This window comes from Mauremys reevesii, linkage group 6, assembly GCF_016161935.1.
Source record: "Mauremys reevesii isolate NIE-2019 linkage group 6, ASM1616193v1, whole genome shotgun sequence".
NCBI lineage: Eukaryota > Metazoa > Chordata > Testudines > Geoemydidae > Mauremys > Mauremys reevesii.
This window is the reverse complement of record NC_052628.1, coordinates 32,353,548-32,380,957: the sequence shown is the minus strand read 5'-3', so window position 1 is coordinate 32,380,957 and position 27,410 is coordinate 32,353,548. Positions and strand designations below refer to the sequence as shown.

The window sequence follows — 27,410 nt, the reverse complement described above, 5'->3', positions numbered from 1 at the left end:
TTTAACCGAAGTGCCAAGTAAGGACTCCGGTCCTCCTGAGTACAATAGTCTGCTTCATTGGCCCTTGATCAGAGAACTGCTAGCCTGTTGCTTCCTTAGCATGAGGGGGGAAGAGAGAGAGAGAGAAAACACTTTCTCCTACCTTCAGAGCCCCCTTTTTGCTATATTCCTGCTCTAATGTGCCCTACCTGGGAACATTTTCCAGCTGGCAGGTTAAGCAGTTTTTCTGGGGTAGAGCAGGCCCTCTGCCTGGTAGCCTTATTGGGCAGTTAAACTTCTTCCTCATTAGCAGGGGATATGTATTCCTCACCATTCTGTGCAAATGTGCTCCTTAGGGTGTGGTTTCAGCAGAGTGTGAGTAATCTCCTCTTAATCAATGGCATCTGTTCTTCTATCACTGTGTATGTATGTGTGCGTAGGGGAGCTAATCAGCTAACCATGGAAAATTACACATTTCCCTCAATATATCAACATGAGAAAAGAGCTGAGTATTTGAGTTGCTTGTGTCCATCTGGAAAGATAAAGAATTCTTTTGAAGATAGTTAAGACTGGGCTATCGACTGCAAACAAAAGAACTGCTGCAAGCCAATGAATAAGCCTCATTTCTTCCATGGGTTTAATTTCTGCCATTTCACCCACTTCTTCAGTCTCACTCTCATACCACCCAAAATTCACTTCAAAAGTCCAATGACACATTGTTTATCTAAATGGAGGTATTTAGCTAGCCACATTTTTGGCAAACAATTTGTGTATATGTAACCTATGGAACAGTTTAAACTACTTGCACAACGTATTTGCTTATGCCTTTATCATAAGGCTAGCTGAAGTGGGAGAGCTGAATGGACTGAGCATTTGACAAAACTAAAAGCAGCCAAAAGGAGAAATCATTTAACATTAGATAGTGAGATTAAAGACTCTGTCATACAAGGTAGTTAACCAACAATGGGTATCCCTTTTCCGGTCTCTTGGAAATATTCCAGTAAGTTTTATTCATCCAACCCCCCACACCGTTTCTGTGTTTTAACTATCTACAGATACATGGACACAGCGTAGAAATAGTACATAGGTTGAAAATGAAGGGAATGGAATATATATGCATTCTCCTTTAATACTACTACTTCCACAGGCACCCAACAGGATGCTTGACAAAAGTAATGCACACAAAAAACTAAGTACTTTTTATAATAATTGTATATAGTGATCTCTACTAACCATGGATAATAATTGGGAGGAACTGAAACTGCAGTAAGGAATCTTGTCCCTCTCATTTAGTAATTGTCTCGTAGATTTCTTCAGTCTGTAATAATGTAGCTTACTGGCCAAGCCAAGGTGAGAAATGAACCCAACGTATTCAGTCTCTGTCACCGCTTTTTAGAAGTCTAACCTTATTTCTTTTGTAGAAGAGTATATACGAAAGTTGAAGTTCAAAACATAGCTACTGTGGCCCATCAGAATGTACCTTTAAAAAACAAAACAGGCATTTATAGCATCAGTGAATAAACTGGTGTGGAAGAAAAGTTACAATCGAAGAGCAGTAAATTTCTTGGCATCTTTTACTCGTATCTGTTAAATGTCTTCCCAGAGAACAGACTGTTGGAGTAGTCATGTGACATCACATCAGTATCCAGATTGTTTCCTTGGCGCCCTCTATGAATGGATATCTTGTCCACGGGCCTCCCAGCCCAAGTAGACAGTTCAAGCCCCACTAGGGAGAGTCTATCATGCTAAATATAGCAGTAGGGATGTAGTGGCTCAGGTTCTCAAGCTTCCAGCTGCAGCAGACATACCCACAGGGCCCCCATGCAGATGGCCCTGTAGCCCAGGCCCTATTGTAGGAACTGGTAACTGAAGCCCCTACTGGTTCTTGAGGTAGATGCAGGTACAGCTGCCGCTGTCTCCCTGTGAACAGAATGATTGGGGTAAACTCCATGACAGGAACCGTCACCCACTCTGAGCAATGCAGCTATTTTGACTCATGCCAGTCACCACTTATACCACCCCACACTCACATGTTGTCCATATTATTCATACCCAGTCTTCCCCCCACTTCCTTCCCCCATGTGTGCAGATCAATTGTCGGGGGCGGGGCGGAGAAACAAGCTTTAGACTCTGTGTCAACTGTGCAAGTAAAAAAAAAAGTAGTTGTTCCTCCTTTTATCTATCTTTGACCACACAGTGCTTTTGTGTTCCTTAAAAATCAGGATATATTCTTGGAAAATATTTAAAACTTAAAAAAAAAAAGATAAAAATGTGTTTTTCTGGAATCTTACTTCAAACAGTAACTTTATATTTCCTAAGAACGGCAGAAGTAGATTAATTCTCAATACAGTTACAGAAGGAAGTGGGGGAGAGATTTAATACTGTTACTAATTAGGAGAGGAAGAGGATGCTATGGAGCAAGTCTGTCCTGACCGATATGGTGATGTAAGTTAGACAATTGTGGCTTGATCATCTTCCCATTGGAGACGGAGGGAAAATTGCCATTTACTTCACATAGGAAAAAGATTTTGTAATGTTCAGAAAATGGGTACAAGTGGCAAAATGCTGTAAATTGTTTTAAAATGATATTTTGCAGTAGTGCAAAAGAATCACTCTACTTACACTTCTCCACCTACCCATCACAGCATTTGACCGAATGTAACCGAAGAAAGGGCCTGGCTGAAAATCTCTCCTGGGGTGGTGTGTGCTCCCAAAAACCAGCTCACGGGATCTGTAAAATAAAGCAGCCCCCATGTGCCCCGACATATTTTCTGCAGGCCAGTGGCCATCCCCAACATTCCAGGAATCTCATATAAAGATAGGGTGACCCTAGTTCCCAAAGGGAAAACGGGACACTGCACAGGGCTGGCCCAAGCCCTTCCCTCTACCCCATGTTGCCTCACTGAGCCCTGCCTCCCCTCTGCATGGGACTGGTCAGAGCAATGTCTGCATCCTCCAGGGGGCTGGCATCACCGTTTGCCCCCGGCACATTCCTCTGCACTGCAGCCCACTTTTTTGACAAAAGTGGGCATTTGTCCTGTTTGCTCTTGCCAACTGCTCAAGTCAGCAACAGTGAATGGGGACAAATGCCCACTTTTGCCAAAAAAGTCAGGACGGCCGGGACAGGTCTTAAAAAAGGGACTGTCCCAGCTAAAATGGGACATGTGGTCACCATACATAAAGGTCTCACTGAGGTCCTTAAATGTTGTAGGAAAGTCTAAGACTTTTAATATGAGAACTTTTTCCTCATACCTAAATATGGTATATAGTGAAAATAAATGATTCACATGAGTTTTGTCACTAACTACAATGGGAGTCAAGTATATTTATAACAAATATACCTGATGTGTTTATTCTCTTCACTTGATTTTATTAAGTTAATAAATTGATTAATTACATTATCTGTATTAGATATTTTATATCAGGTTTCTATCAGTATACTATTTTACCCTACTATATTGTATTAATACAAAAACAAATTTAAAAGAATAAGATTGCAAAGCCACACACGCAAAAGTCAGGAAATGTCCTAATTAAGGTTCCCTGTGAATTTTCAATTCAGCACCAATATGATTATGCATCATGATGTAGTCTTTAATGACATGATCACATACTATTCTTTTCACAGGACCCCTACCTCATTCTGTGCACAGACTGTAAGGTGTTCAATTAATGAGCGGCTATGTAATATTTTGGTTTTTTTGTCACCAAAGTGTGGCCCTGTGATTTATTTACTACACATCATTCAAACCCCGGTCTGAAGACAAAATTATTGATTTCCTTCGAGGCTTCTAGCTGGTGCTCATCACTAATATCTGAGGTCTTCACAAATACCACTTTATCTTCACAACCAACACCCCTGAGAGATGAGAGGGTATTACCCGTTTTACAGATGGATAGCTGAGGCGCAAAAGCACTAAAGGTCAAGTGTCCACTAATTTTGGTGGCACAATTTGAGGCTCCTAAGTCCTGAGTTTTCAGAGAACTTTGCATTATACAGAAGTTTCTTTTGAAAGTAGAGCTCCCATTGACGTCAGTTGCAACTGTGACTGCTCAGCACTTCTGCAAATCAGACCCCGAATCTCAGCTTATGCCCATAAAAAATGAGGAACACATAGCTAGTGGTCAACTGTAAAAAGTCTGGTTTAAGTGATTTTTTTTAGCATCACGTAGGCTTTCTTTGGAAGAGATAGGGATAAAATCCAGTTGCTCAGTGATATTACTCTGCCTGAACAATGAGACCATCTTTTCTTTTCTGTTAATCTCCTGCCTCATTTACTATAAACCTTCCAACTTCTGCAAAAAATTATGCAGAAGTTCTACTGGCAGAAGTCTAACTACACAACCCTAATTAATTCAGAGCACGATCCATCCTGTGCATTGAATGAGGGAGGGGCTCTTTGGAAAAAATAGTATGTGATCATGTAATTAAAGACTGTATCATAGTGTGTGTACAAGGGGGAAGGGAGGAATTAAAATTGAAACCTTTATTCTGGCATTCCTAACTTTGAGTGCCTGATTTGATTTTAACATTATTTTAATGTAAGGTTTTTTGGTATGTAATATCCTAGGTTTTTAAGAAAAGCAAACTGCAAAAGCAGAAATTCCATGATGTGGAACTATACTGACTCCTACCTAGTTAAATTCTAAGCCTCTGCTACGCAGGTCCAACTAGATGAGCATAATAGTTCTTTCTTGCCTTAAAATCTATGTGTCATCAGCAGAGTTAGAAACTTTAGGTCCACATCACAGCTCTCTTGAGCTAACAGAGTAACTGATAGCAGTAGTAGGCTGTCCTCCTTACTACTAAAGGGAGATGAAGTGCGTACTTTGCCAGTAGTTTCATACTATGCGGGCAGCTGAAGAATGTTGAGACTCCTGAATGCTAATTCAGACTCTGAGGGAAGTGTGTTCTAATGGTTACAGCCTTTCTGCCCCTTGTCCCTCTCTCCTGTCCTCTTTCCCATCTTCTGCCCCATCAGCTCCCCATCGCAGTCCTCCACACCCCCAAGCTCCTAATTCCAGGATCATACCTTGCTGCCACCCCCAAGGTATGGCGCTCATCAGTGTTCCCTCTACATTTTCCCACACGTGTGGAATGAATTTTGTTATGTGCACCAATATGGAGGTGTTGTGTGACACACCACCTTCATACTGGTGCACATAACGAAATTAATGTGGTGGGGGTGGGGCCAAGCACCTGTGCGGTGCTAAAAAGGCTGCTGCACAGGGAACTTAGGTGCTCACCCCTCAATATTCCACACTACTTACTCTTTCTCACTTCCTGGGCACCAGTGTGTGTGTGGGGGAGGGGGGACACTGAGGGCACAGGAGAGTCAGTGCTGTGGTGTGGCACCAGGCACAGCCTGGCCACTGGGAGGAGCAATTAATAATAATTGGAGATATACCTATCTCCTAGAGCTGGAAGGGACCTTGACAAGTCATTGAGTCCAGCCCCCTGCCTTCACTAGCAGGACCAAGTACTGATTTTTGCCCCAGATCCCTAAGTGGTCCCCTCAAGGATTGAACTCACAACCCTGGGTTTAACAGGTCAATACTCAACCCACTGAGCTATCCTTCCCCCCCCAGGGAGTCTTGCTCAGCCCAGGCCATCCTCGATTGGAAAATGCCCAGTGCAGCTGGAATCTTCAGGGAAATTTAGCTGCCAAACTCGTAACAAGTCTGTACTGAGCAAGTGCAAGCTGGGATTTACAGAGGCTCATAAATTGACCAAATGTGGGAGGATTTTTGCTGGAACAGCAAGAGGCACATCCGACTCCAGGGTGACATCCCTGCCAAATTTCAAGTTCTTGCTTCAAAGAGTTGAGGCACTGGAGCTTGTCAACAAAACTGTTTACAGAATTTTTTTAACATGGGCAAAACCACATATTTTCCCCTAACCTCATTGTGATAAACAGCTAAACCAATTATCTTGAAGTTTTCCAAAAGAATTCAGGCTGAGGGAGAACTTGGAAACTTTCAGAGTGAACAGTTAAAGCTTGGTAAAGTTAGAAGCTATTGCAAACATGGTCTTAGAATAGAAAGTCAGACTATGTCAGCATCGCCTATAAAAAAGGATTTATATATTTTCACCGTATTTAAGTCTAAAAATAATCCAATTTTATACATAATACTTTCAGTTTTGACAATGTTTTCTGAAATGCTTCTGCTTTACCAGAAATCCAGGAATAGCTACGGACTGAATCCCTCCTGAGTATTTCTTATTTAGTGGCATGAGAAGCTGCAAAGGTTACTCGTTCCTCTTTCATGCTTCATTCCTCTAGGTCAGTGGTTCCCAAACTGGGGTTTGCGAAAAGTTACAAGGGGTTCTTGGAGGGGGAGGGATCCCTAATAGTGGACAGAGCTGTTGCTAAGGACCCCGGGCAGCACGGACTTCCAAGAGCTAAGCAGATCAAAGCAAGCATATCTATCACACTGAGGAGATCTAAACTTCAAGACTCCTTATAAGAAATGGAAAGGGAGGTGGATATTCTTTGCTGTTTTTAAAATTAAATAGGCAGCTGGTATTGGTTTTAAATTATTATGAAGAACAAGTTCAAGCTTTGTTGTAACATGCATTGTTTGCCTGGACTGCTGAAGACCTGAATGCTTGTATAGGAGGGACTCTTTGAGTTGGCTTCTTAAATACCGTTATGCTGTTTCACATCTGATACTCCTTGATGAAACATAGGAGCACCTTGTCTTGTAACAGGCTTAGTCAAAGTGATACAAGCTACGAAAGTGAGATTTTGGAATAGTGTTGCCGTTTTCATAATGTAATAAAAATACTGTAATGATAAATAATAAATAGTGTGTAATAAGCATGTCATAAAAACAATTATTTCCAAGATCACTGCTTTTATAATTTATACTCAGGTAAAGGAGAAAATCCCTGGAAATATTCATTTTTATGAGGGAGTTCGCGAGACTTGACATTTTAGTGAAAGAGGTTCACAGATTGTTAAAAGTCTGGGAACCACTGCTCTAGGTTTAAATGCTTATCTGAAGTATTGTCATTGAGTGCTTTCCTATGGGTCTCTGCAGGCTGGATTGTGCAACACTCCTAAGTCTGTTAAACATATTGCCCTATATGACCCTAAAGGTTGTAAAGAAATCTAAAAATGTGCAGAGAATATAAACTGAAGAGGTTGTCTTGAATTTGCAAGCATCCCTGAGGTCCCTACTTGTTTTAACAGGTTGTTAACTCCTAAAGATGACAATTAAAATGGCAACAGTGTTCAACATTTCACTGCTGGTAATTTTTGAACCAATACATAGCACTCACACTTATCCACAAACCTACACTGCTCCCAACACCTTCATAGAAGCCAAAAGCCCGATTTTTCCCCTATCCAGCTGCCAACCCCCCACCATAAAATTCTACAATAGTTATGTGCTGTTGATAAAAATACCTATGACACATTAAAAACTGAAAATGCAGAGACATTATAAAATAACTGGAATTTAACATTAAATAGAGGGTCCTGTCCTGGTTTATTCTATTCCATATTTAATTCAATTATTTTTAATTTAAAAAAACTGCTGTAAGCTTTTCAGTTTGCTGCATCAGAGTGCACAGAATCCAGGGACCCTACCAAAGAATATAGATCCATCTTGAGTACATTTGGGCCTTGGAACTCATCCTTCAGTGTTCAGAGATTCATTGATGGTTATTCAGTATGATACTTCTTCACCAAGAGGATATTTTAAATTAAACAGAGTTTGGATTCCTCATGATAAGAAGTAAAATTAAGTGTATTCTCATTTCCCTTTTTCTAATGTAAGGACACTTAACAAAAAAAAAGGCATCTCACTGAGTTTAGTTAACCAAGATATTCAAGCGACTTTTTTCTCACCTAAGACCAACTAACATAGAAGTTACAAAAGGTTTACCACAAAAATGGGCCAAAATCGCAAAGTTTGGACCTGGATTTGAATCGTTCCAAAGTCTGAAGAGATTCAGATCCAGGGTTCAGTTCAGACTTATTTATAGTGTCAAATTTAAAAATGTCCCCCTCCCAAAAAAACGAAACAAAACTGAGAATGAGAGGAAGGGCATGACAGTTTATTTGTGGAAACTGTACCATTCTGATAATGTTGTACTGTATATAATATAACAGCTTCATTTTCTCTTGGATATGAACATTTCAGTACTGTTAAGTTCCTAAAATCTTTAATTGGACCAAGGTAATTTTCTGAAAAGTCTTTTAACTGCTGAAGCTGAATGAATTTGATTACAGCCTCATATAATTACCACATAAATATTTATTAAAACAGTATCTGGCTTAACCAAGCATAGGCTGAAACTCCGAACCTAACCCACCACTCTCTTAAGTACACCTCTACCCCGATATAACGCGGTCCTCGGGAGACAAAAAATCTCACCACGTTATATCAAACTTGCTTTGCCCCCCCCATTCCTTGTTCCCTGACCGCCCCTTCCAGAGACCCCCATCCGAATGATACCCTAACTGCCTAGTTTCCTGGCTTTTGTTTGTTTTAAGCTAGCTCTTTACATGTGTGTAAATTAAATTCAGTTTCGTTGGTTTTTGTTTACAGGAAGGAGACAAGATAAAGGAAAAATGTTCTCGTAGTGACCTTCAGAAAGTGAACTGGTAGGTTAAGGATAAAGTTTAGACTGATTTCCTTGGTTTAGCTCAGACAACTGTTATTTTGAGACAGTGTTTGTGTGTGTGTGTATACACACAATCAACTTCGCAAAAATCCTTATACAAAAAAGTAAGACAATAGTTTAGTTAATTTCTAACTGGGTGTTATAAATATAAGAAATGCTTCCTGTTTCCTAGTCAGTTCAGCCAAGACTGCTTTCAAACCATTTATACCACTGAACATCTCTGAAAATTTGTGACTTAGTAAACCAGTGAATCACAGTGGAGTCTCAATTGACCATGTAGGTCTGTATTTGAATTTACACTGAACCAACAGCCAAACAATGAGAAATCATCTCCAGCTATCAAGTACACAAACAAGTGCTAGTCACTTTGCCTGTATACACGGTCCCTTGACACATTTCATTCCTCTGCTTCCATTAGATTAGGTCTCCAAGTCTCTACTCACAATAATGTATTCTAACATAAAACCCCTCACTATGTAATCATGGTAAGAAAGGGAATACAGTGGTGCTGTACTCTTCGCTTGTATGTTTAAGGTTCTGGCAAATGTAATAAATAGTCTTCATTTTCAGTTCTAAGAAAGTGTGAACTCATTTTAAATCCTGCTTTTTGAGCCAACATTTATCACAGGACAATACTTGCTGTGCCAATTAGATGGTGGCAGCTGATTATTTCAGTCAATATGAGATTTCATAATCCGTTCCTGTCACAGGCACCAACCCTTCATGCAGTTATAAAAATGTGGCTTACTAGAAAAGGAAAAATCAAAAGTCTAAAGGCACAAAGTCGCATAGCTGCTCTAGTAGGAGTTTGTAAACAGAGAATTGGTTGAATTTAGGAAATCCAAATCTAGGAGAATAAAAAGGCATCTGAAGCAGGCTTTTATCTAGCCAGCTTTCTTAAAGACCCAAAAGGTTTTGAGGTCTACAAAGTATGCACTAAAATATCATACTTCAAAAAAGCAATAAGGCAAATAGTATAATCATTATTTCAAAAAAGTTACAATGGTAGTGTAGGCATAAACAGCATAACTTAGTTACAATGTGTGGTACTGTTTCTATTACATAGCCATATTAACCATTTTCTTCTTACTTAATTAGAGATTCAGCTGGGACTCCAGATGAACACAAAACCATTCTTGTACCACCAACAGTTGGCAACAGTTCCTCCATAACAGCGATTTTTACTCTGCTACTTAAATCACTCTCATACTCGGAACAGTCCACAATTCAAAGTTAGGAGATTAAACACTGTCATACTTGTGAAGAGCTTCTTCTAACTTTTGCGTCACTTTTTGGAAAAAAAGTATTTGCTGTTTTAAGAAATGTTGCATTTGTGACTTAAAGTCCCTCACTCGAATTTGGTGGAAATGATGAATTTCTGCCAAGGTGGCAAAAGAAATAATGTTACAGCGATCTTGAATACCATCAGCCTTCTGGACCTCCATCTTCCCTTCTTCCACATGCCGCTTACTCTCCTTTACTTTGGTAAGGGCTCCTGTATAAAGAACAAAAAGGGAATATTGAACTAAATAGATTTAGTTTAAACTAAATAGACTGAACTAGAGATTTAGCTACTGTACTTTATCAAAACATCTCCACTTGATATAACGCTGTCCTTCGGAGCCAAAAAATCTTACCACGTTATAGGTGAAACCATGTTATATTGAACTTTCTTTAATCCACCGGAGTGCGCAGCGCCCCCCTCCTCCCGCCCCGAGCACTGCTTTACCGCGTTATAATCAAATTAGTGTTATATCAAGGTAGTGGTGTATATTCAAATACTCTGGCATACTAAAAGTCCTTTCTCTCTCTCGCTTTCTCTGTTACACAGCTGCAGATGTGTACTTAAATCTGCAATGCGGTTATTACCTACCTCTCAGGCATTTCACACTTCTAGAAACTTGTATTTAGGATAATTTAAAACTCATTAGCTGTAAAGATACACAGCTGTAAACACAGTAATATCTGTGCCATATACTCTAGCTCTCAAAAATATGTAGACAATAAAACTGTTATCAGTGCTTTCTTACAAAAGTTTAACTGAAATAAAAGAGGAACTCATGTCAGTGACAAAGGTTTAATAAATTTAAACAAACTCATGAAAGAGATCACTGAAACTGAACTACTATGCTATAGAACAGTGGTTTTCAAACTGTGGGTCATGACCCAGTACTGGGTCACGGAATGTAAGGCACTGGGTCACGGTGGCTCTGATCAGAACTGCCAATGAGGCGATTAAAAGTCCCATCGGTGATGCTGCCCAGCTAAGACAGGCTAGTCCCTACCTGTTCTGACACCGCGCTGCGCCCCAGAAGCGTCCAGCAGCAGATCCGGCTCCTAGGCAGGGGAATGGGGGGCACTGGGCTCCGTGCACAGCCCCTTCCCCGACCACTAACTCCACACTCCCATTGGTCAGTTTGGGTGGTGCCTGCGGGCGAGAACCGCCTAGGAGCCTCTTGCACGCCTCCGCCTAGGAGCTGGACCTGCTGCTGGATGCTTCCGGGGCACAGTGCAGTCCACGGAGCCAGGACAGGCAGGAAGCCTGCCTTAACACCCACACTAGGCCGCTGACTGGGAGCCACCTGAGGTGTAGACATACCATAAGTAGCTGTAGTCATAGGGTTTTACCAATACAGAGTTGCTCTAAATACCTCAAAAATTAACTACGGGAAGCATTACACAAGCAACTTTTTCTGATTGGATTGACAGATAATGAAGAAAATAGCTAAAAATAAGCTAAGATTTTATTTTGCTGAAGTTGGGTTGTATGCCCTATCAAAACCAGGGCGGCTATAAATACTATATTTATATTTCAGTATCTTAAATCAGTCAGTATGCTTTTCAGAGAAAGATAGAGAACACTACATTAACAGTGGGGAAAACAAAATATTGCAAGACACTGACTAGACAGATGAATCTTAAGCCCACATGAATGCCATTAGAATAGTCTTGAACACACAGAAGTCAGACTACATACAAAAGAAGATGTCATTAACAGACTTATCTTTTCAAATTTCAGTGAGTGTTCAAATATACCATTCAGCCCTTATGTTCTGTATAGTGGGGTTAAATACTTAATACACAAAGAACCTAAAAAGTTTATTGCAATATATTCCTTTAAGAGCTAAGAAATAAAGAGGTAGATATTAATATTTCTCCCTCACCCAGGTGAATACAGGACAAAGTACATTGAAGCAGTTCAGACTAACTATCAATAAAAACAGATTAAAATACTGTTCCTGGAACTGGAAAACTTCCACTAGACATACTTGGATCTGGTCCACACTGCAGACCTATATCAGTATAATTACGTCGCTCAGGAGTGTGAAAAGTCCACACCGTACACAACGTAGTTATGCCGGAAGTTGTACTAGAGCTGCTCTGCACCAACTCCTACAACTTCAGAGCTGCCATAGCTCACATAGATAATACATTCCAATGAAGAGGTGGGTATTGCACAAATCAGCTACTAAAACAATCCATTGGTCTCATATCCACTCTACCCTGGGCCATCTAAAAAACTAAACCAAACCCCCTGTATGTGAGGAACAGCGAGCTATGGAGCACATGCCTATGCCTATGCCTATAGACTGTCCCCTTCCAAGAGTCAGGTAGAATATACTTCTAAATCTCCATTGATTTCATTGTTCTTTGCAAGCAATGACACTTCTTTCAGTGCAAAGAAAAAATGTAATTTGGGGCTTGTGCAGAAAGAAGCTCGATGGAATTGTTTAATTTGATCATACTATAGTTGCAATGTGGGAAATATTGTTATGTGAGATACAGAATATTCAAATAATTATCTTCCAATTTGATTTTAAAAACCTTACACACCAAGAGTCATTAGTATTGCTAGTTTTTTAATACTCACTTTATAGCACATGCTCTCCTCAAACAATTCCACAGTAATACAACTTCTCTATAATCTATAGCTCACACATAAACCAGACAATATTATAAGTGTAAAGAGTTTTAAAGTTATATTGATCATTAAAAACAAAATATAATTAGAAAAAGGATCCTAAGTAGAAATTTTAGCATAATTGATATTGTTGACCTAATGCAGCAGGATTCATGCAGGTACTATAACAGAATTCTCCATTAACATCTAGAATAGATTATAGCCGAGGGTCAGCAATATATGTAATGAGTGCATATCCTTACACACGAACTTGCTTGCTTTTTAAAAATTCATGGATTTAGAATAATATAATAAGAAAGCAATTAACCTTCAACTAACCTAAAAAGAATAAAAGGGAAAAAAAAGTCACTTTGATCTCTATTTGATTACCAAAAACAAAGGTTCTATTTATTTTTAAACAGCATTAAGCATAAAGCAAACTGACATTCACTCTATAACATAATTTAGGCTTTGGCTACACTTGCACTTCAAAGCGCTGCCGCGGCAGCGCTTTGAAGCGCTAAGTGTAGTCAAAGTGCCAGCGCTGGGAGAGAGCTCTCCCAGCGCTGTCTGTATTCCACCTCCCTGTGGGGAATAACGTACAGCGCTGGGAGCCGCGCTCCCAGCGCTGGGGCTTTGACCACACTGGCGCTTTGCAGCGCCGCAATTTGCAGTGCTGGAGAGGGTGTGTTTTCACACCCTGCTGCAGCGCTGCAAATTTGCAAGTGTAGCCAAGGCCTTAGTAATGAGTTAAAACTGAGTCTAGTGAAATTAGTCCTAACAAAAACTGATTTGCTTTTGCATTCTCAGTAATAACATCTTGCAATTATGTAGCACATTTCGGCCCAAAGGGTCTCAAAACACTTCACTATAGCTCCATTTGGATCCACACAGATGGACCCAGCCTAATTGATTACAATGAGGCTCTGCTCAAGGGATGTTAAGGTCCACTCATGCAGATGCAACTGCAGAACTGATTGGGGGCTATAACACTGATATATAGTCACATTTGGGGCTGATCACAGCATGGTATACTGCTTGATAACAACTAGGGAGGGGGAAAAGGCAGAGAAAGTTTGGCCAGGACACCAGGACAAACCTTTACTCTTTATAATTTTCTTTAATCTAAAATGCTGAGGCAAAGCAAAGATCATCATCAGGCACATTTAGTAATCAGGCAGGGCTGCAACACACTTTAAAAAAAAAAAAGGTCTGGAAGAAGTCATTGAGCTAAGGTGCATCAGGACATGAAGATTTCTGCTTAGTGTATGGGGGGAGGAGAAAAACCAAGATGTTAGGATCCTTAAGGTATGGCATAGAGAATAACATGAAATGTATTCACAGCAGTACAATATAATAGCAGTATTAGTATATTAGCAGGAGGGACATTACAATGGGGCTGATCTAAAATTGTGCACACTGATGCCTGTGCAGATATTAATTTTGGCATTTCCTAACTTTTTGAGTGCCTATTTTGCAACCATAACATTCTTTTAATGTATTTTTGTGTGTAATAGAATATTCAATCCATTTCATTTCTACATATAGTACCATTGATCCAAAGTATAGGATTACTAGCAGGAGAGATGGACTAGATGACCAAAATATTTCTTTTCTACTTCCAGCTATTACAAATCTAGAAAAACTTGCTCATGCCTCTAAAGCTTCTAGTTCTGTGAACTGAGCTTTTGTTATCCAGCTTTCAATTCAAGTTCTAGGTGATTAGGATCAGCCCTCAAATAGCAAAGAGGGCATGGATCAAAAGCACTAGAAAAAACTGCATCACCAAACTGAAAAAAGGAGGGGAAAAATGATGGAAAGATGGAAATGCTATTTTTTGTAATCCTCAATCCAAGGTCCAATGCTAAACAGTTGGATGTTCAACGGATACCCCTTAGAGGCTTAAGGACCACAGGTTCCAGTAACAAAACCTCATGCCCTGATAGGGGGAGGGATAGCTCAGTGGTTTGAGCATTGGCCTGCTAAACCCAGGGTTGTGCATTCAATCCTTGAGGGGGCCATTTAGGGATCTGGGGCAAAAATCTGTCTGAGGATTAGCCCTGCTTTGAGCAGGGGATTGACTAGATGAGGTCCCTTCCAATCCTGATATTCTATGATGTTTTATTGTAATGAAAGAGGAGACTAGAGAATGCAATGATGTAACAGGATTTAATAAGGAAGATTTATAATTATGTTACTAGCAGCCAAGAAGACTGACAATTTAAAATTCTTTCCAGAAATAAATGCTTCCAGTTGTGAAACATATAACAAAAAGTTGCAACATCTGGTCCATATAGAAGCTCTGAGACAGCAAAACAAAAAGTAGAATGAGACAGTAAAAGGGCTTGCAGTGCAAATGTCTGTGGCTTTGAGCAGAGGGGAAGAGACAATATAATTCTGAAAACAAAGCAAAGAAAACCATAGTGAACATTGTTCACATCAGAACAAAAATAAGTATTTTCCCCCCTTTTACATGGAGGGTCCTTATCACATTAGAAATGCCACTGGGTGCACAAGCTATACAGAGAATGTATCATTCACTACTGAAACAGTCACCTGTAAGGTAAAACAATAATGCATTAATAGCATACAGCAACAATACAAACTGTTCAGGATCATGGGAACAACCACAAGTGAGTGGTGTGATAGACTTGGGCCAGTTGGGAACAGCAGAGTAATCGAAGAGAGATATACTGGTCACTGGATAAGCAGTTTTTTGTTCCCTGAGTGACCAGAGATGGGGCTGCTCCAGGCTAATGAGAACACCTGACTCCAATTAACCTGCTAAGAGTCAGGTGAAGCAGTTAAGCACCTGACTCTAATTAAGGCCCCTCTGATGCTATAAAAGGGCTCACTCCAGTCAGGCCAAGTGAGAGGAAGTGTGTGTGAGGAACTAGGAGCAAGATGCTGAGAGGGTGTAGGCATGCTGCTGGAGGACTGAGAAGTATAAGCATTATCAGACATCAGGAGGAAGGTCTGGTGGTGAGAATAAAGAAGGTGTTTGGAGGAAGCCATGGGGAAGTAGCCTAGGGAGTTGCAGCTGTTGTGCAACTGTACCAGGAGGGACTCTAGACAGCAGCAGTCCACAGGGCCCTGGACTGGAACCTGGAGTAGCAGGTGGGCCCGGGTTCCCCCAAACCTCTCAACTCCTGATCAAACACAGGAGGAATTGGCCTGGACTGTGGCCTGTACCAGAGGGGAAGGTCTCTGGGCTGTTTCCCGACCCACAGGGTAAATCTGCGAGGTGAGCAAATCTGCCAATAAGCGCAGGACCCACCAAGGTAGAGGAGGAACTTTGTCACAGTGGGTATACATCTCCTCTGAAAGATGGCACTTGAAGCAGCAGTGAATATTTTCTGACAGCATGGTGAGTCTTTGGTTCATTACCAACTTACAGGAAAGTGTACCTACTATCAAATCACCAATACCTGGTATTCCTAAACTTTCCCACCAAACTCTGGTTGTAAGAACTGACAAGGTAACACACTAAGGTCCTCTGACCATAATATTTCTGTCTTATATTGGCAACTGAACTGTGATTCTGCTAATATAGTTCAAGATGGACAATTTGAACAAGATCTATTTCAACATGAGCCAGAGATAAGTGACAAACTAAAACTAGTCAGCTTGTTTATTATAACCCTGTCTGTTTTCAGCAAATATCAGATCTTTATCAGTCAAGTGAAGTCCTTACTTTACTCTTCAAATTAGAGATTTCTTTCAAAACAACTGTACAAAAAGTATGTAACATGAGAAGCAGGGGCAGAGTTCCAACAAGAAAAGGGCTACAGGAATATCCTCCTCCACATTATGGTACCAATACTGCTATTTTATGCAATACCATTTTTTTTTTAAACTGGAACTGGAGAAAAAAGTGAGGAAAAGAAACAACAGTTGAGTGTTGCATGTTTTGCCTCTCATACAAGACCATAACCAGGCTTATAGAGCTTAGCTGTTCCTAAAGAAACTATCAGCGTGGCATCCAAGCCAGGCAACTTGGGAAGAGGACCAAACAATCACTCACTCAGTGCTCTTTTCTGAACAAGATAATACATCAACTTCAAACAACCAATGGAGACATTTTGAGTGAGTAGTAAAAAGGCAGTAGCCACAGAATGACAGAGCTGGGAAAAATCAGGGGAGCTTGCATATTCTGGCCTTTGTATCAGTGAAAAGTATGGCAAAAACAAGGAATGCCACATTCTTGAATGCCTCCTTTTGAGAAGTCCACCAGCCAATGAGCTTCAGTAGGAAATCCTCCCTGATGAGTCTGTGCAGAAGTACAAAGGTTCTTCAGAAATACTGCCCTCTCAAAAGCAAACTAAATTAGTCAGAAAACATGATGGTCTTTGAAGAAATTCTAAATTTAACAAAGAATATCTTTCAGTGGTTACAACTGTGAAATCTTGTGAAAATAAGAAGGTCTGTGTAATGATCCCTTATCCAATCAGTAAACTATGCAATACAACTTGGTGGATTATTAGAGTAAAATAATATATAACTTTTTGCTGCCATCAAACTGACCCTTATTTTAAATCTGCAGGACTACTAGTAGGCTTCCCGGATTCCTCTTTGAATACTGAATAGTGTGCTTTCAAAGTGGTAACCTTGAATTCTAACCTCTCCTTTCCCTTGCCTGCCTTACATTAAAACAAGCCATTTAAAATAAGGCCATTTCTACCACATAAGGAGAATATAGATATCCATTCACTTACCATATCACTTTTATGGTATTGTATACAAAGTTGCAAAAATGAAAAATGCAATTTGAAACAGGCTCACTTTTTTCTTATCTAGGATCCAAGCCCTCAGACTATTTTACTGCAATGTCTGGCCTAGAGTTCTGAAAAGACAAACACGTGGTAGCCCATGAATGCATACATGAAGCTTGATTTACCTTTCACTCTCAGAGGACAACTGAGTTTTTATGTGAGGTATTCATCCCACTCACTAGAAGATTCTGAAAGCAGAAGCAACCTCTCAGCAAAGGCTGAGAGCAAATTAACCTTAAACTGCCTACTCATTCTTCACAGAAGAGCTACCTGAATCTGCATATTAAGTTTCCTCAGTAATAGCAGCCATGATAAAAAGGGACAGAGTCCTGTGGCACCTTATAGACTAACAGACATATTGGAGCATAAGCTTTCGTGGGTGAATACCCACTTTGTCAAATGCATGTAGTGGAAATTTCCAGAGGCAGGTATAAATATGCAAGCAAGAATCAATCTAGAGATAATGAGGTTAGCTCAGTCAGGGAGGATGAGGCCCTCTTCTAGTAGTTGAGGTGTTGTTCACACCTTGGGAGGAGAAATTGCTTTTGTAGTTGGCTAGCCATTCACAGTCTTTGTTTAAGCCTGAGCTGATGGTGTCAAAATAGCAGCCATCATATCCACCCCAAATTCACAGTCCATTGTTTATCATAAAGGATTTAAAATCCCTTCTCCACTGGCAAGTGAACAGCTTCCTTGGTGAGCATAAGGTCCGAAGCAAGCAATTACTGCAAAAGTGAAGACATTATACAAATATAATAATTATTAGTACTTACAGTTGCAAAGAGAGCCCACAGAAACAGACCAATACATCCAAGCATTGTTGTCTTCCTGAGTCTACAGAGAGCTCCAGTTCCTCTGCTACACAGGTTTGCCAACCAAAAGAGCCCCAAACTAATCCAATTCTAGACAATGTTCGCAGTGCTGTTGTACCTGTGTTAGTCCCAGGATATTAGAGTACTTCACCCACTCTGTCTATCTCTTACTGGACCAACTTCCGTTAGAGAAACAGACAAACTTCTGAGTTACACAGAGCTTTTGTGATCTGAAGAAGGGCTCTGTGTAGTTTGAAACCTTGTCTTTCACCAATCCAATGACGTTACCTCACCCACCTTGTCTCTCTAATTCTAGACAGTCTCATTACACCTGTGCAGTGAGGTGAACCATCAAGAATTATGTCAATTTCATGTTGCCCCTCACACTGCTCAGGGATACTATACAGGGGTTTACAATAATAAAGTTTTAGCCTCCACTCTAATCAGCTTCCTCATATTAAAAGAGGAATATTAGCCATTCACATGGATATTGTGAGGATTCACATTCATTAACATTTGTACAGTACTTTGAGATCCCACAGACAATGCAGCTGAAGCTAAATATCGTCAGAGGGCCTTTTACAATTCCCATTTACTTTCTTAAAATGGAATTTAAAAAAAGGAATACTCTCCTCTTGCGCTTCAAAATGAAGGTATGAAGTGGTACAAGGGATTTCACTACTGACGGACTATTTGCTTAATGTCATCAGTACAGATTAGAGAAATTTGCTCATAGTAAATGAACATCTTGCATATTCTGTACATTAAGCAGGTTATATGACAAAAAATAGCTTAATAGGGTTTTTTGCCTTAAGTTGAAAACAGAAAACCTCTCTCAGCCTTAAGTGTTGAATAGACAGCAAAGCTGTCATAATGAAAAACTGAGAGCACAGTAATGAAGAAGGAACCAATTACTACCCTACCTAGAATCATGTTTGGAGTCAAAAGGGTTGTATACATAGCAGTAAAGACACCCAGGGCTGGCCCGTGCCAGCTGACTTGGGCTCGTGGGGCTTAGCCTAAGTGGCTGTTTAACTGCAGTGTAAACAGTCAGGGTTGGGGTGCAGCCTGGGATCTAAGACCCTGCAACTGTACAGACATCTATGCCACAATTAAACAGCCCGAGTTGGCTGGCACAGGCTAGCCACAGGCATCTAGCTGCACTGTACACATACCAACAGAGAAGGAAGCAACTTGTCTTCAACACCACAGGTTGAAAATAGTGACTTACCTCTTCAGAGCTAGCCAACAAAATATATACACCCAGACTTTTTAAACTGAAGATGATGCTTTTCTCCATGAAGGTGGAAAATATAAGAGGAGTTCTATCTTTCAGAAAAGGAAAGTAGCCTGCACTTCAAAAGGCAGTTGTACAAAGGTTACAAGTGCTTGCAAACTATCTGGCAGACACTGGTTTAAAAAAAATAAATAAATAACTATCCACCTCAAAAACTTGGTCCTGCATGAGGATACTTATTTGTTTTTTTTCTTTAAACTCCCATGTCCCCTTGCTGGAAAAATAACTCTTACAATGTTAAGCCCAGGATCCTGCAAAGGCTTTTGTGGGAAAAGTCACTAACATATGTAAATGTCTGCAAGACTGGGGCCCAATTCAGCATACTAACATTACAGAGTCTGCAGTGACATAATAGTTAAGTGTGACTTCTTTCTTTTTGATGCCTGCTTGTTCATCAACTGCTCACAATGATATTAGAAGAAAATAGTTACATTCAAAAGCTGAAAGGACTAATGTTGTACTAACCATTTAAATTTGCACTATGATTCACTACTCAATGATCAGATCAGGTAGGGGATTGCTTACACTGGGTGCACTTCCAGTCACAGCAGGTGTGATGTTCATAGGAAACTGCTACACATATTTCAGTGCAAAAGGTTAGTAAAATCAGCTTCACACCTAGATCCAATTCAGATACCATGCAAATAATAAAAGGTGATTGATGGAGGGGTTTAAAAGTTCTATGGTTTCCAATTTTTTTCTAGACTTAATGGTTACATTAATTCAGTTTATATGTAGCCAATTAATGATGTAGAGAGCAGATGGTGTTAAATGAGTGTCTATTTTTAAAATGCCTAATGTAAATAAAAATTGTACATATGTGATTGTAATCCTGTCCTTCCCACACTCCCACTCTTCAAATGTCATTTGTCTTCTTAGGAAGTAAGCTCTCTGGGGCAAGGGCAGTGTCTTGATAGCCCCTAATACAATGGACTCTGAATCACAACTGTGGTCCTTTGGTGCTACAGTCATATAAATATTAAACACAGATTTAAGAGACCTCTGCAGATATATTTAGTATCACTGATTACCTTGTGATGACTGATCTCCATTCTGCCACTATGCCTCATCTTTATTAAAAGTACACTTGACAATGTACATTATCAATGGAAACAGCTAATTCGAGATGAAATATTTCAAAGTCCATAAAGGTAAATATACCACTTTTGACAAGTACCATCACCAATAAGAATGCTTAATTAGTCTAAGCTGCAGTATAAGGCTAAACAAGTATCTCAAATCAGCTATAATGACTGCAAGTGAGAGCAAGATAATGAAAGGAACTCTAGAGAAATATCAGCCTATTGAACATTTTACCTCCAGCTACAAAACGGAAAAAAAATAAACTGCTGTGCAACAACAGTGTGTAACAAGCTAGATTGGTTTGCTTTTCAGTTTCATTCAAAATTCAACTTCAGCCATTTTAAAATAAATGTATATACTATCCTAAGCTGTGCTAGACCTATGTGTCATTTTCAGCAAAGGGTCTTGTCCTGCAAACATTTAAGCACATGCTTACATTTTACTCACAAGTAGTACTATTGACTTTATATGCAATATGCCTTGACAGGCATCTATCAGACAATAACCTATTCTTATATAGCACTTCTCAGCAGATCTAAAAACACTTTACAAAGGAGAGCAGTATCATCACCCCATTTTACAGATGGGGAAACTGAGGCATAAAGAGGCGACGTGATTTGCCCAAGGGTCAAATACGCAGCAGGCCAATAGCAGAGCCAGAAATAGAATCCAGGTCTCCTGAGTTCTAGTCCAGTGCTATATCCACTAAGCCACATTTTAGATGGCAGTGTGCTAATGGTACAACAAAAGTTCCAGCTAGTTGCTGCTGTTTCTATTTTCCTTTCTTACTCATGTTCCCTGTATTGAATCTCTCTTGAAGTGTGTACCACACCCCACCAGGTTGGTATTGCTTAAGTGTCCAGTTCTAAGATTGGCTGCCTTTTCAAGGGCCTGTATACAGTCTGAGATTTTATCTTTGACACCATTTCAGACAATGACCTACATTTTCAGAAGTGACTAAGGACTTTGGGTGCCCCAGTTTGAGTAAACAACTTGAGACACTTTAAATGGGCCTGAATTTCAGCAATGTTCAGCACCCACCCTCTGATAATCAGACTACTATAAGTGGTCTCAAATTAGGCAACCAAACCCACTATTCACTCTTGAAAATATAAGCCACTATGTCTTGCAGAAATTGTACAGTTTATGCATAATCTGGCATATGGTATCTATATATGAATTCATAATCCTAAAGCAGCACATGAACAGACTGATGGTCTCAAATTCCAGTATATAGTTCTTAGCTTCTCATGTCTCTTGTGACATGAGGACTTTGTGTTTGACAGTGTCTATGAAACCACAGTACATGACTGATTATACTGGCATGGACTGGCTTTTTTCATGATCAGTTGTCTATGATGAGGGCCCTACCAAATTCATAGCCATGAAAAATGTGTCATGGATCAGGAAATAAGCCCTCCCCTGTGAAATCTAGCTATTGGAGATGAGGCAGAAGTGCAGGGCTGGAGGCACCCCAGCCAAGGGCTCTTGGGCTCCAGCTGCTAGTCTCTGGGCTGGGGAGGTCTTCCCCTGCACAGCCACTCTCTTGGGGAGGTCAGACCCACTTCCAGGTACCTCCCCCTGCTGCAAGAAGCTGGGCAGCAGCCCTGGAGCTTTCTGCAGCCGCAGGAGATTTATGGAGGTATGTCTGACCTCCCCCATATTTCTGGAAGCACCCCAACTGGGGATTCCTAGCTGCTACTCCTATCCCTCCCCATCCCGGGTGGGACTAGCAGCTAGGAGTCCCCAGCTGGAGCACTCCCAGCAGCACAGGGGAGATCAGACACCTCTCCATCTCAGGGAACCTCCTGCAGTTGCAGGAAGTTCTGAATGCCACCCTCACTTTTGTGCTGCCATCCCACTACAACAGCTTTGCGACCCCACCTCCCAAACTCCCTTTTGGGTCAGGACCCCCATGGTTACAACACCATGAAATTTCAGGTGTAAACATCTGAAAACATAAAACTAATTTTCAAATCCTATAGCTGTGAAATTGACCAGAATAGACCGTGAATTTGGTAGGGCCCTACCTATGACAAATCTTTGTTCTTCCAGGATCTGAAATGGCAAGTGTCTGTTACTGTTTTTTTCCTCTGAAGAGAGCTGATCACTACTTAGATCAGGGGTCTCAAACATGCAGGCTGCATGAGGCCCACCACCTCTCCCCGTGCCCCCCCGTTATTTCCTGCAGCCACCAAGCTCCCCGCCCACCCCAGCGCGCCGCATCCCTGCTCCTCTGCTGACCTCCAGGCTCTTCCCTTAGTGCTTTCCATGAGGGACAGCGGAGGAGCGGGGAGCCACACGCTCAGGGGAGGAGGCAGAGAAGAGGCGGGCAGGGGCAGAGATTTGGGAAAGGGCTTGGAATAGGGACAGGGCAGGGCCTCATGGAAGGGGTGGAGTGGGGGCGGGGCCGGGGGCAGTTTGGAGGTGGGTCAGTGATGTGGCCCTCGGGCCAATGTACTAGTCCTCATGTGGCCCTCGTGGTGATTGGAGTTTGAGATCCCTGACTTAGACTCAGGGCTCCCCAGAGGATTCAGGGGGCTTGGGGCAAAGCGGGGGAGCTGCGGCGCTTGTACTCACCTGGCGGCGGTCCAGGTCTTCGGTGGCAATTCAGTGGTGGGGGGGGGACACCTTCAGTCGCTCCGCGTCTTCGGCAGCACTGAAGGGCCTCCCGTCGCCGAAATGCCGCCGCCACTGGGCCAGGACCGCCACTGGGCCAGGGCTCGCGGGCCTCGGGCAAATTGCCCCACTTACGCCCCTCCCCCGGCAGCCCTGCTTAGACTGTAAAGGATTGAGGGCAGAGACTGTCTTTTTGTTCTGTTTTGTACAATGGGGTGCCAGTCTATGATTGTATCCTCATAGCATTTAGGAGTTCCAAACAGCCAGGTCCTACAAGAAGGGACAGACATAGCTTCCTTCCTGTCAGAGTGATGCCACTAAGTCTACCAGCACTTTTGTAAATGCTCTGACTAACTCCAAAGACAACTACCTCTATTGAAAGTGCTTCACCTATGGATGGCAGCAAAGGAATGTTCTGTGAGATAGAATAATAGAGATGTGCAGATATGCCCCCTTCAAATCTATGGAAGATCTATAGTAAATGCTGCTTTTATTGATGGCTACAATGGTGAGTGTCTCTGTCTTGAATGCTGATTTCCTCAGGAATTTATTGAAGGTCATCAGATCAGGTTGGATGGGTGAAGGCAGCAGAAGGAGGTAGTAGGGGCATGCTACAGTCAATAGCAGTGACTTGATACAGGGTAATGCCAATGAGGGGAATTTTCCAAAATAAAAAGATTAGCATAAATTTCCCCCTCTCTTTCTTGAAATAATGTTGTCACTCTCGAAAATTTTAGTGAAACAAATCTGATTTAGATGAGTGAAAGACTCATAAAAGACACACAACAAAAACTGCCCTTGCACCAAATCTGTAAGTGTATTACAGTGATACCTGTAAACTCTGGTTCCTCAGATTTTACCAGAAATCTGTGATTCCAACATGGACTTTATAAATACCTATCTCTTTCAAATCAAACTGTTTTGCCTTTGTTCTGAGGTGGTGTTCTAGAAAGCAAAAACTTGGAGGCATGTCATTTAGGAAAAAACAAAAGATGAATTTTTCTACCATTGTGGGTGGCAATTCATGCCCTGCATCTTACTGTACAGAATGCATTAGTGATTAGATTACATTAGGAACTGACCTATCAGGGTCAGGAGTCTAGTATGGATAGCATCTGTACTGTAAAGTTCAGGTTATCTAAATAAGATTTAACATAAAAGTTTTATGTATGTGAAAAATGTTACTAGTTACACAGTTCTTTTACAGTATATGACAGGGGTGACCAAACTTACTGACCGTCCGAGCCGCATACGATAATTTTCAGAAGTTTGAGAGCCATAGCACATGCCTACCAGGGTTGAGGCTTCTGCCTCATGAGGTGCCCCTGCCCCAGCTCCCTGCTCCTGATGAAGCCCCTACCCCCACCACAGGACAGAAGCTCCCCACATCTGGTAGGACGAGAATGGTGAAGGGTGGGAGGGCTCCACAAGCTACAATTCAACTGCAACAGAATTGTGGGTTGGCCACGCCTTCTATTGAAGGGTAGTTTCTTTCCCACCAATGAATCCCAGTGTCTTACAAACAACATTCAGAAACTCTGAAACACAGTTACATCTCAGGGCGAAGGTGGTAGCTAGGAGGACAACAGTGAACAGAAGAAGAGGAAGAATACAAAATTTTAACTAAGAACACTACAGCAAACTATTACACTCACTGAAGTAGATCCTTAGGCTATGTCTACACTACAAGTGCTACAGCCCCATAGCTACAGCAACATCGTAGTTTAGACATCTACTACAGCCATCAAAGGGGTTTTTCCATCACTGTAGTAAATTCACCCCCTCAAGCGGTGGTAGCTAGATTGACAGTGCGGTCTATACAGCTGAGGGGGGGGGGGAGAATAGGGGAGGTGTGTTAATTTTTTACACCTCTGAGTGATTGACAGTGCTGTCTATACAGCGGGGGGGGGGGGGGTAATGGGGGAGATGTATGAATTTTTCATACCTCCGAGTGATGTAACTAAATTGACCTAGAGTTTTAGGTGTAGACCAGCCTTAAGTGTCCAGCCATAACAGACAAGACACCAGCTGCTTTCAATATCTAATTCAAAATCTTGCACCATAAAGTGCACATAATACAAGGTTATGCTGTGACACCTCAAGCAAGTCATTCTTGCTGTGTGGCTCAGTTTGCTCATTTGTAAACGAGAATATTTCTAAATGGATTCTTGTAAATACTGTTTGTAAAGTGCTTTGACAGGTTGGGATGAAGGAATTATAACTGTATTATGTTCTCAGGTAACTTCAGATTAAATCTTTAAAAATCAGTTAAACTGTTTTAAGATATTAATTATACTAATAGATGCTTTTACAGCACTTAATTTGCAGAGTGTTTTATAAACAAACTCAATGATCTTCAACATATCTGTACCATAGGCAGGTATTAATTCCCATTTTATAGATGAAGACGACTGTCTTAGGGCCCAGACCTGTGGCTTTTAGCCAGTCAGAATTCCCACTAAAGTGGTATGGAATGAAACTTTTGTATTATTGCATTTAAGCTCAGTGGCAGTTCTGCATGAGTAAATGCAGCAGGCTTTAATTGAAAACTATTGACACTGACTGAGCTAAGAGTTCCTGGTTCCTACATCTGACCACAGAGAGATAGAGATTGAATGGCATGTTCAAGATAGACACTGGGATGTTACCTTTCTGGACATGGATGATGTCTGGGAAGTTGGCCAGATGCCCCTGATATAGTGCTAACAAATCCATCACAGGGTCAAGGTCCTGTCGGGGCTGCTCTGCAAAGAATTCCCCAATGGCATCGTAAGCTTCCCCCGTGAAGGCAAGGGCTTGGTTGAGGTTGGCAGAAAAGGCCTGCTGGTCCAGCTCGAAGGCCTGGCTGAGGCCCCTGAAGGAGTGCCCCACCTTCTGGTACTCCTTCTTGAAACCAGTCACCTGCTTACGGGCAAACTCATTGGCGGTGTGGGTGAGCTGCATGGTGCTCTCATCCATCTTCTTGGTGAAGCTCTTGAAGCCATCCACCCGGCTCTCCACCTCCTGTAGATCCAGGGCAGCGGCAGGGCCGGTGGGGACGCTGATGGTCAGGAAGAAGTTGGCGCCCACCATCTCGTCCTTCTCGGCTTTGCGCTTGCCCTGCTTCCAGGCCTTCTCGTCGGTGCTGGGGCAGGTGAGGAAGTGTCGGAAGGCATCGCACTGAGCCAGCACCGGGTGGCTGCACATGTGGTCCATCCACCAAGCCAGGCCCTTGCGACGCTTGGAGATAAAGTCCTCCTCGAAACGGCCCGTGGCCTGCTTCTCAGGCAGGTGGGGCACGGAGATGACAGGGAACTTCTCTGCCAAGCGCCCGTAGAGCCAGTCAAAGTGCTTGTAGCGGCGGTGCACCTGCTGCCCGGTGTGGCTGGGTACCAGCTTGTAGGCGATGTAGCTCTTCATGCCCTTGAACTTGGTCTGCTTGGTGGGGTCCTCGATGGAGCACTGGAAGGGGTAGGGGTTCTCCTGCCACTCGGGCCCCCAGGGGCCCAGCACCACGCACAACTTGTCCCCGTCCTTCACGAAGCCAGAGGCCTCGCCCAGCACGAAGGCCTCCCCGCCCGACTTCACGAAGGTGGAGAAGCGGTTGAGGTTGCGGCTCACCGTGGCTGAGCTCTTGGCCCCGCCGCCCGGGTGGTGGTGGGGGTGGCCGGGCTGCTGGCTGTTGCGGGAGCCCAGCGAGAGGTCCGAGCGCGTGGAGAGGCGGTACCGGGCCGAGGCGGGGCCGCCGCCCCCCGCCGCATCGTAGTCCGGGTAGGAGCTGCCCAGGACGCCCGGCTCGTCCGCCACCGTGGAGGTGTCGTCCCAGTCATCGTCCCAGTCGTCGTCGCTGCCCTGGCTGGGCTGGTAGGAGCCGCTGTAGGGCGCGGGCGGGAAGGCGGGCGGCAGCGGGAAGGGCTCGGCCGCCGCCGGAGGGGGGAGCTGCTGGACCGGGGGGTTGAAGGCAGCCGAAGGCACCAGGGGCTCGAAGCCGCCGGGGGGCAGGTTGGCGTAGCGGGCCCCGGCGGCAGGGGCGGGCGGCTCGGCGGCCGGAGCCCGGATCACCTGCACGTAAGAGGCCGGGAAGAGGCCGCGGTCGCCGTGGCTGTTGACCCCCTCGAGCCAGCCCTCGATGTCCTGCTCGCTGCAGAGACTCAGCACCTCGTGCTCCCGCAGCGAGATCTCCCCCGGGTTCTCCGACCTGAAGTCATAGAGCGCCCGGGCCCGCAGCGCCATGGCCCCGCCGGGCAGGGGCCGGACCCAGCCCTGCCCTCCCGGGCAGCCCGGCCGCTTCCCCGTGCTGCCTGCGGCGGCGGCAGCGCCGCCTGCTGCTCCC

General features: G+C 42.7%; 1 protein-coding gene and 1 long non-coding RNA gene across 2 annotated transcripts in view; one reads left to right on the top strand and one right to left on the bottom strand.

Moving 5' to 3' along the window:
- LOC120407669 overlaps positions 1 to 9,838 on the top strand; it is a 14,241-nt gene extending 4,403 nt beyond the window's left edge. Inside the window, exons 3-4 of the long non-coding RNA XR_005600172.1 lie at positions 8,539 to 8,594; positions 9,713 to 9,838. This is a non-coding gene — a long non-coding RNA (uncharacterized LOC120407669). The remainder of the gene's footprint in view (positions 1 to 8,538; positions 8,595 to 9,712) is intronic.
- SNX18 (sorting nexin 18) lies at positions 8,024 to 27,410 on the bottom strand. Its single transcript, XM_039543477.1, has 2 exons — positions 25,747 to 27,410; positions 8,024 to 10,109 (listed from the first exon to the last, which is right to left on the bottom strand). The coding sequence occupies exons 1-2, from the start codon at positions 27,308 to 27,310 to the stop codon at positions 9,856 to 9,858; spliced, it is 1,818 nt and encodes a 605-aa protein (XP_039399411.1). The 5' UTR covers positions 27,311 to 27,410; the 3' UTR covers positions 8,024 to 9,855.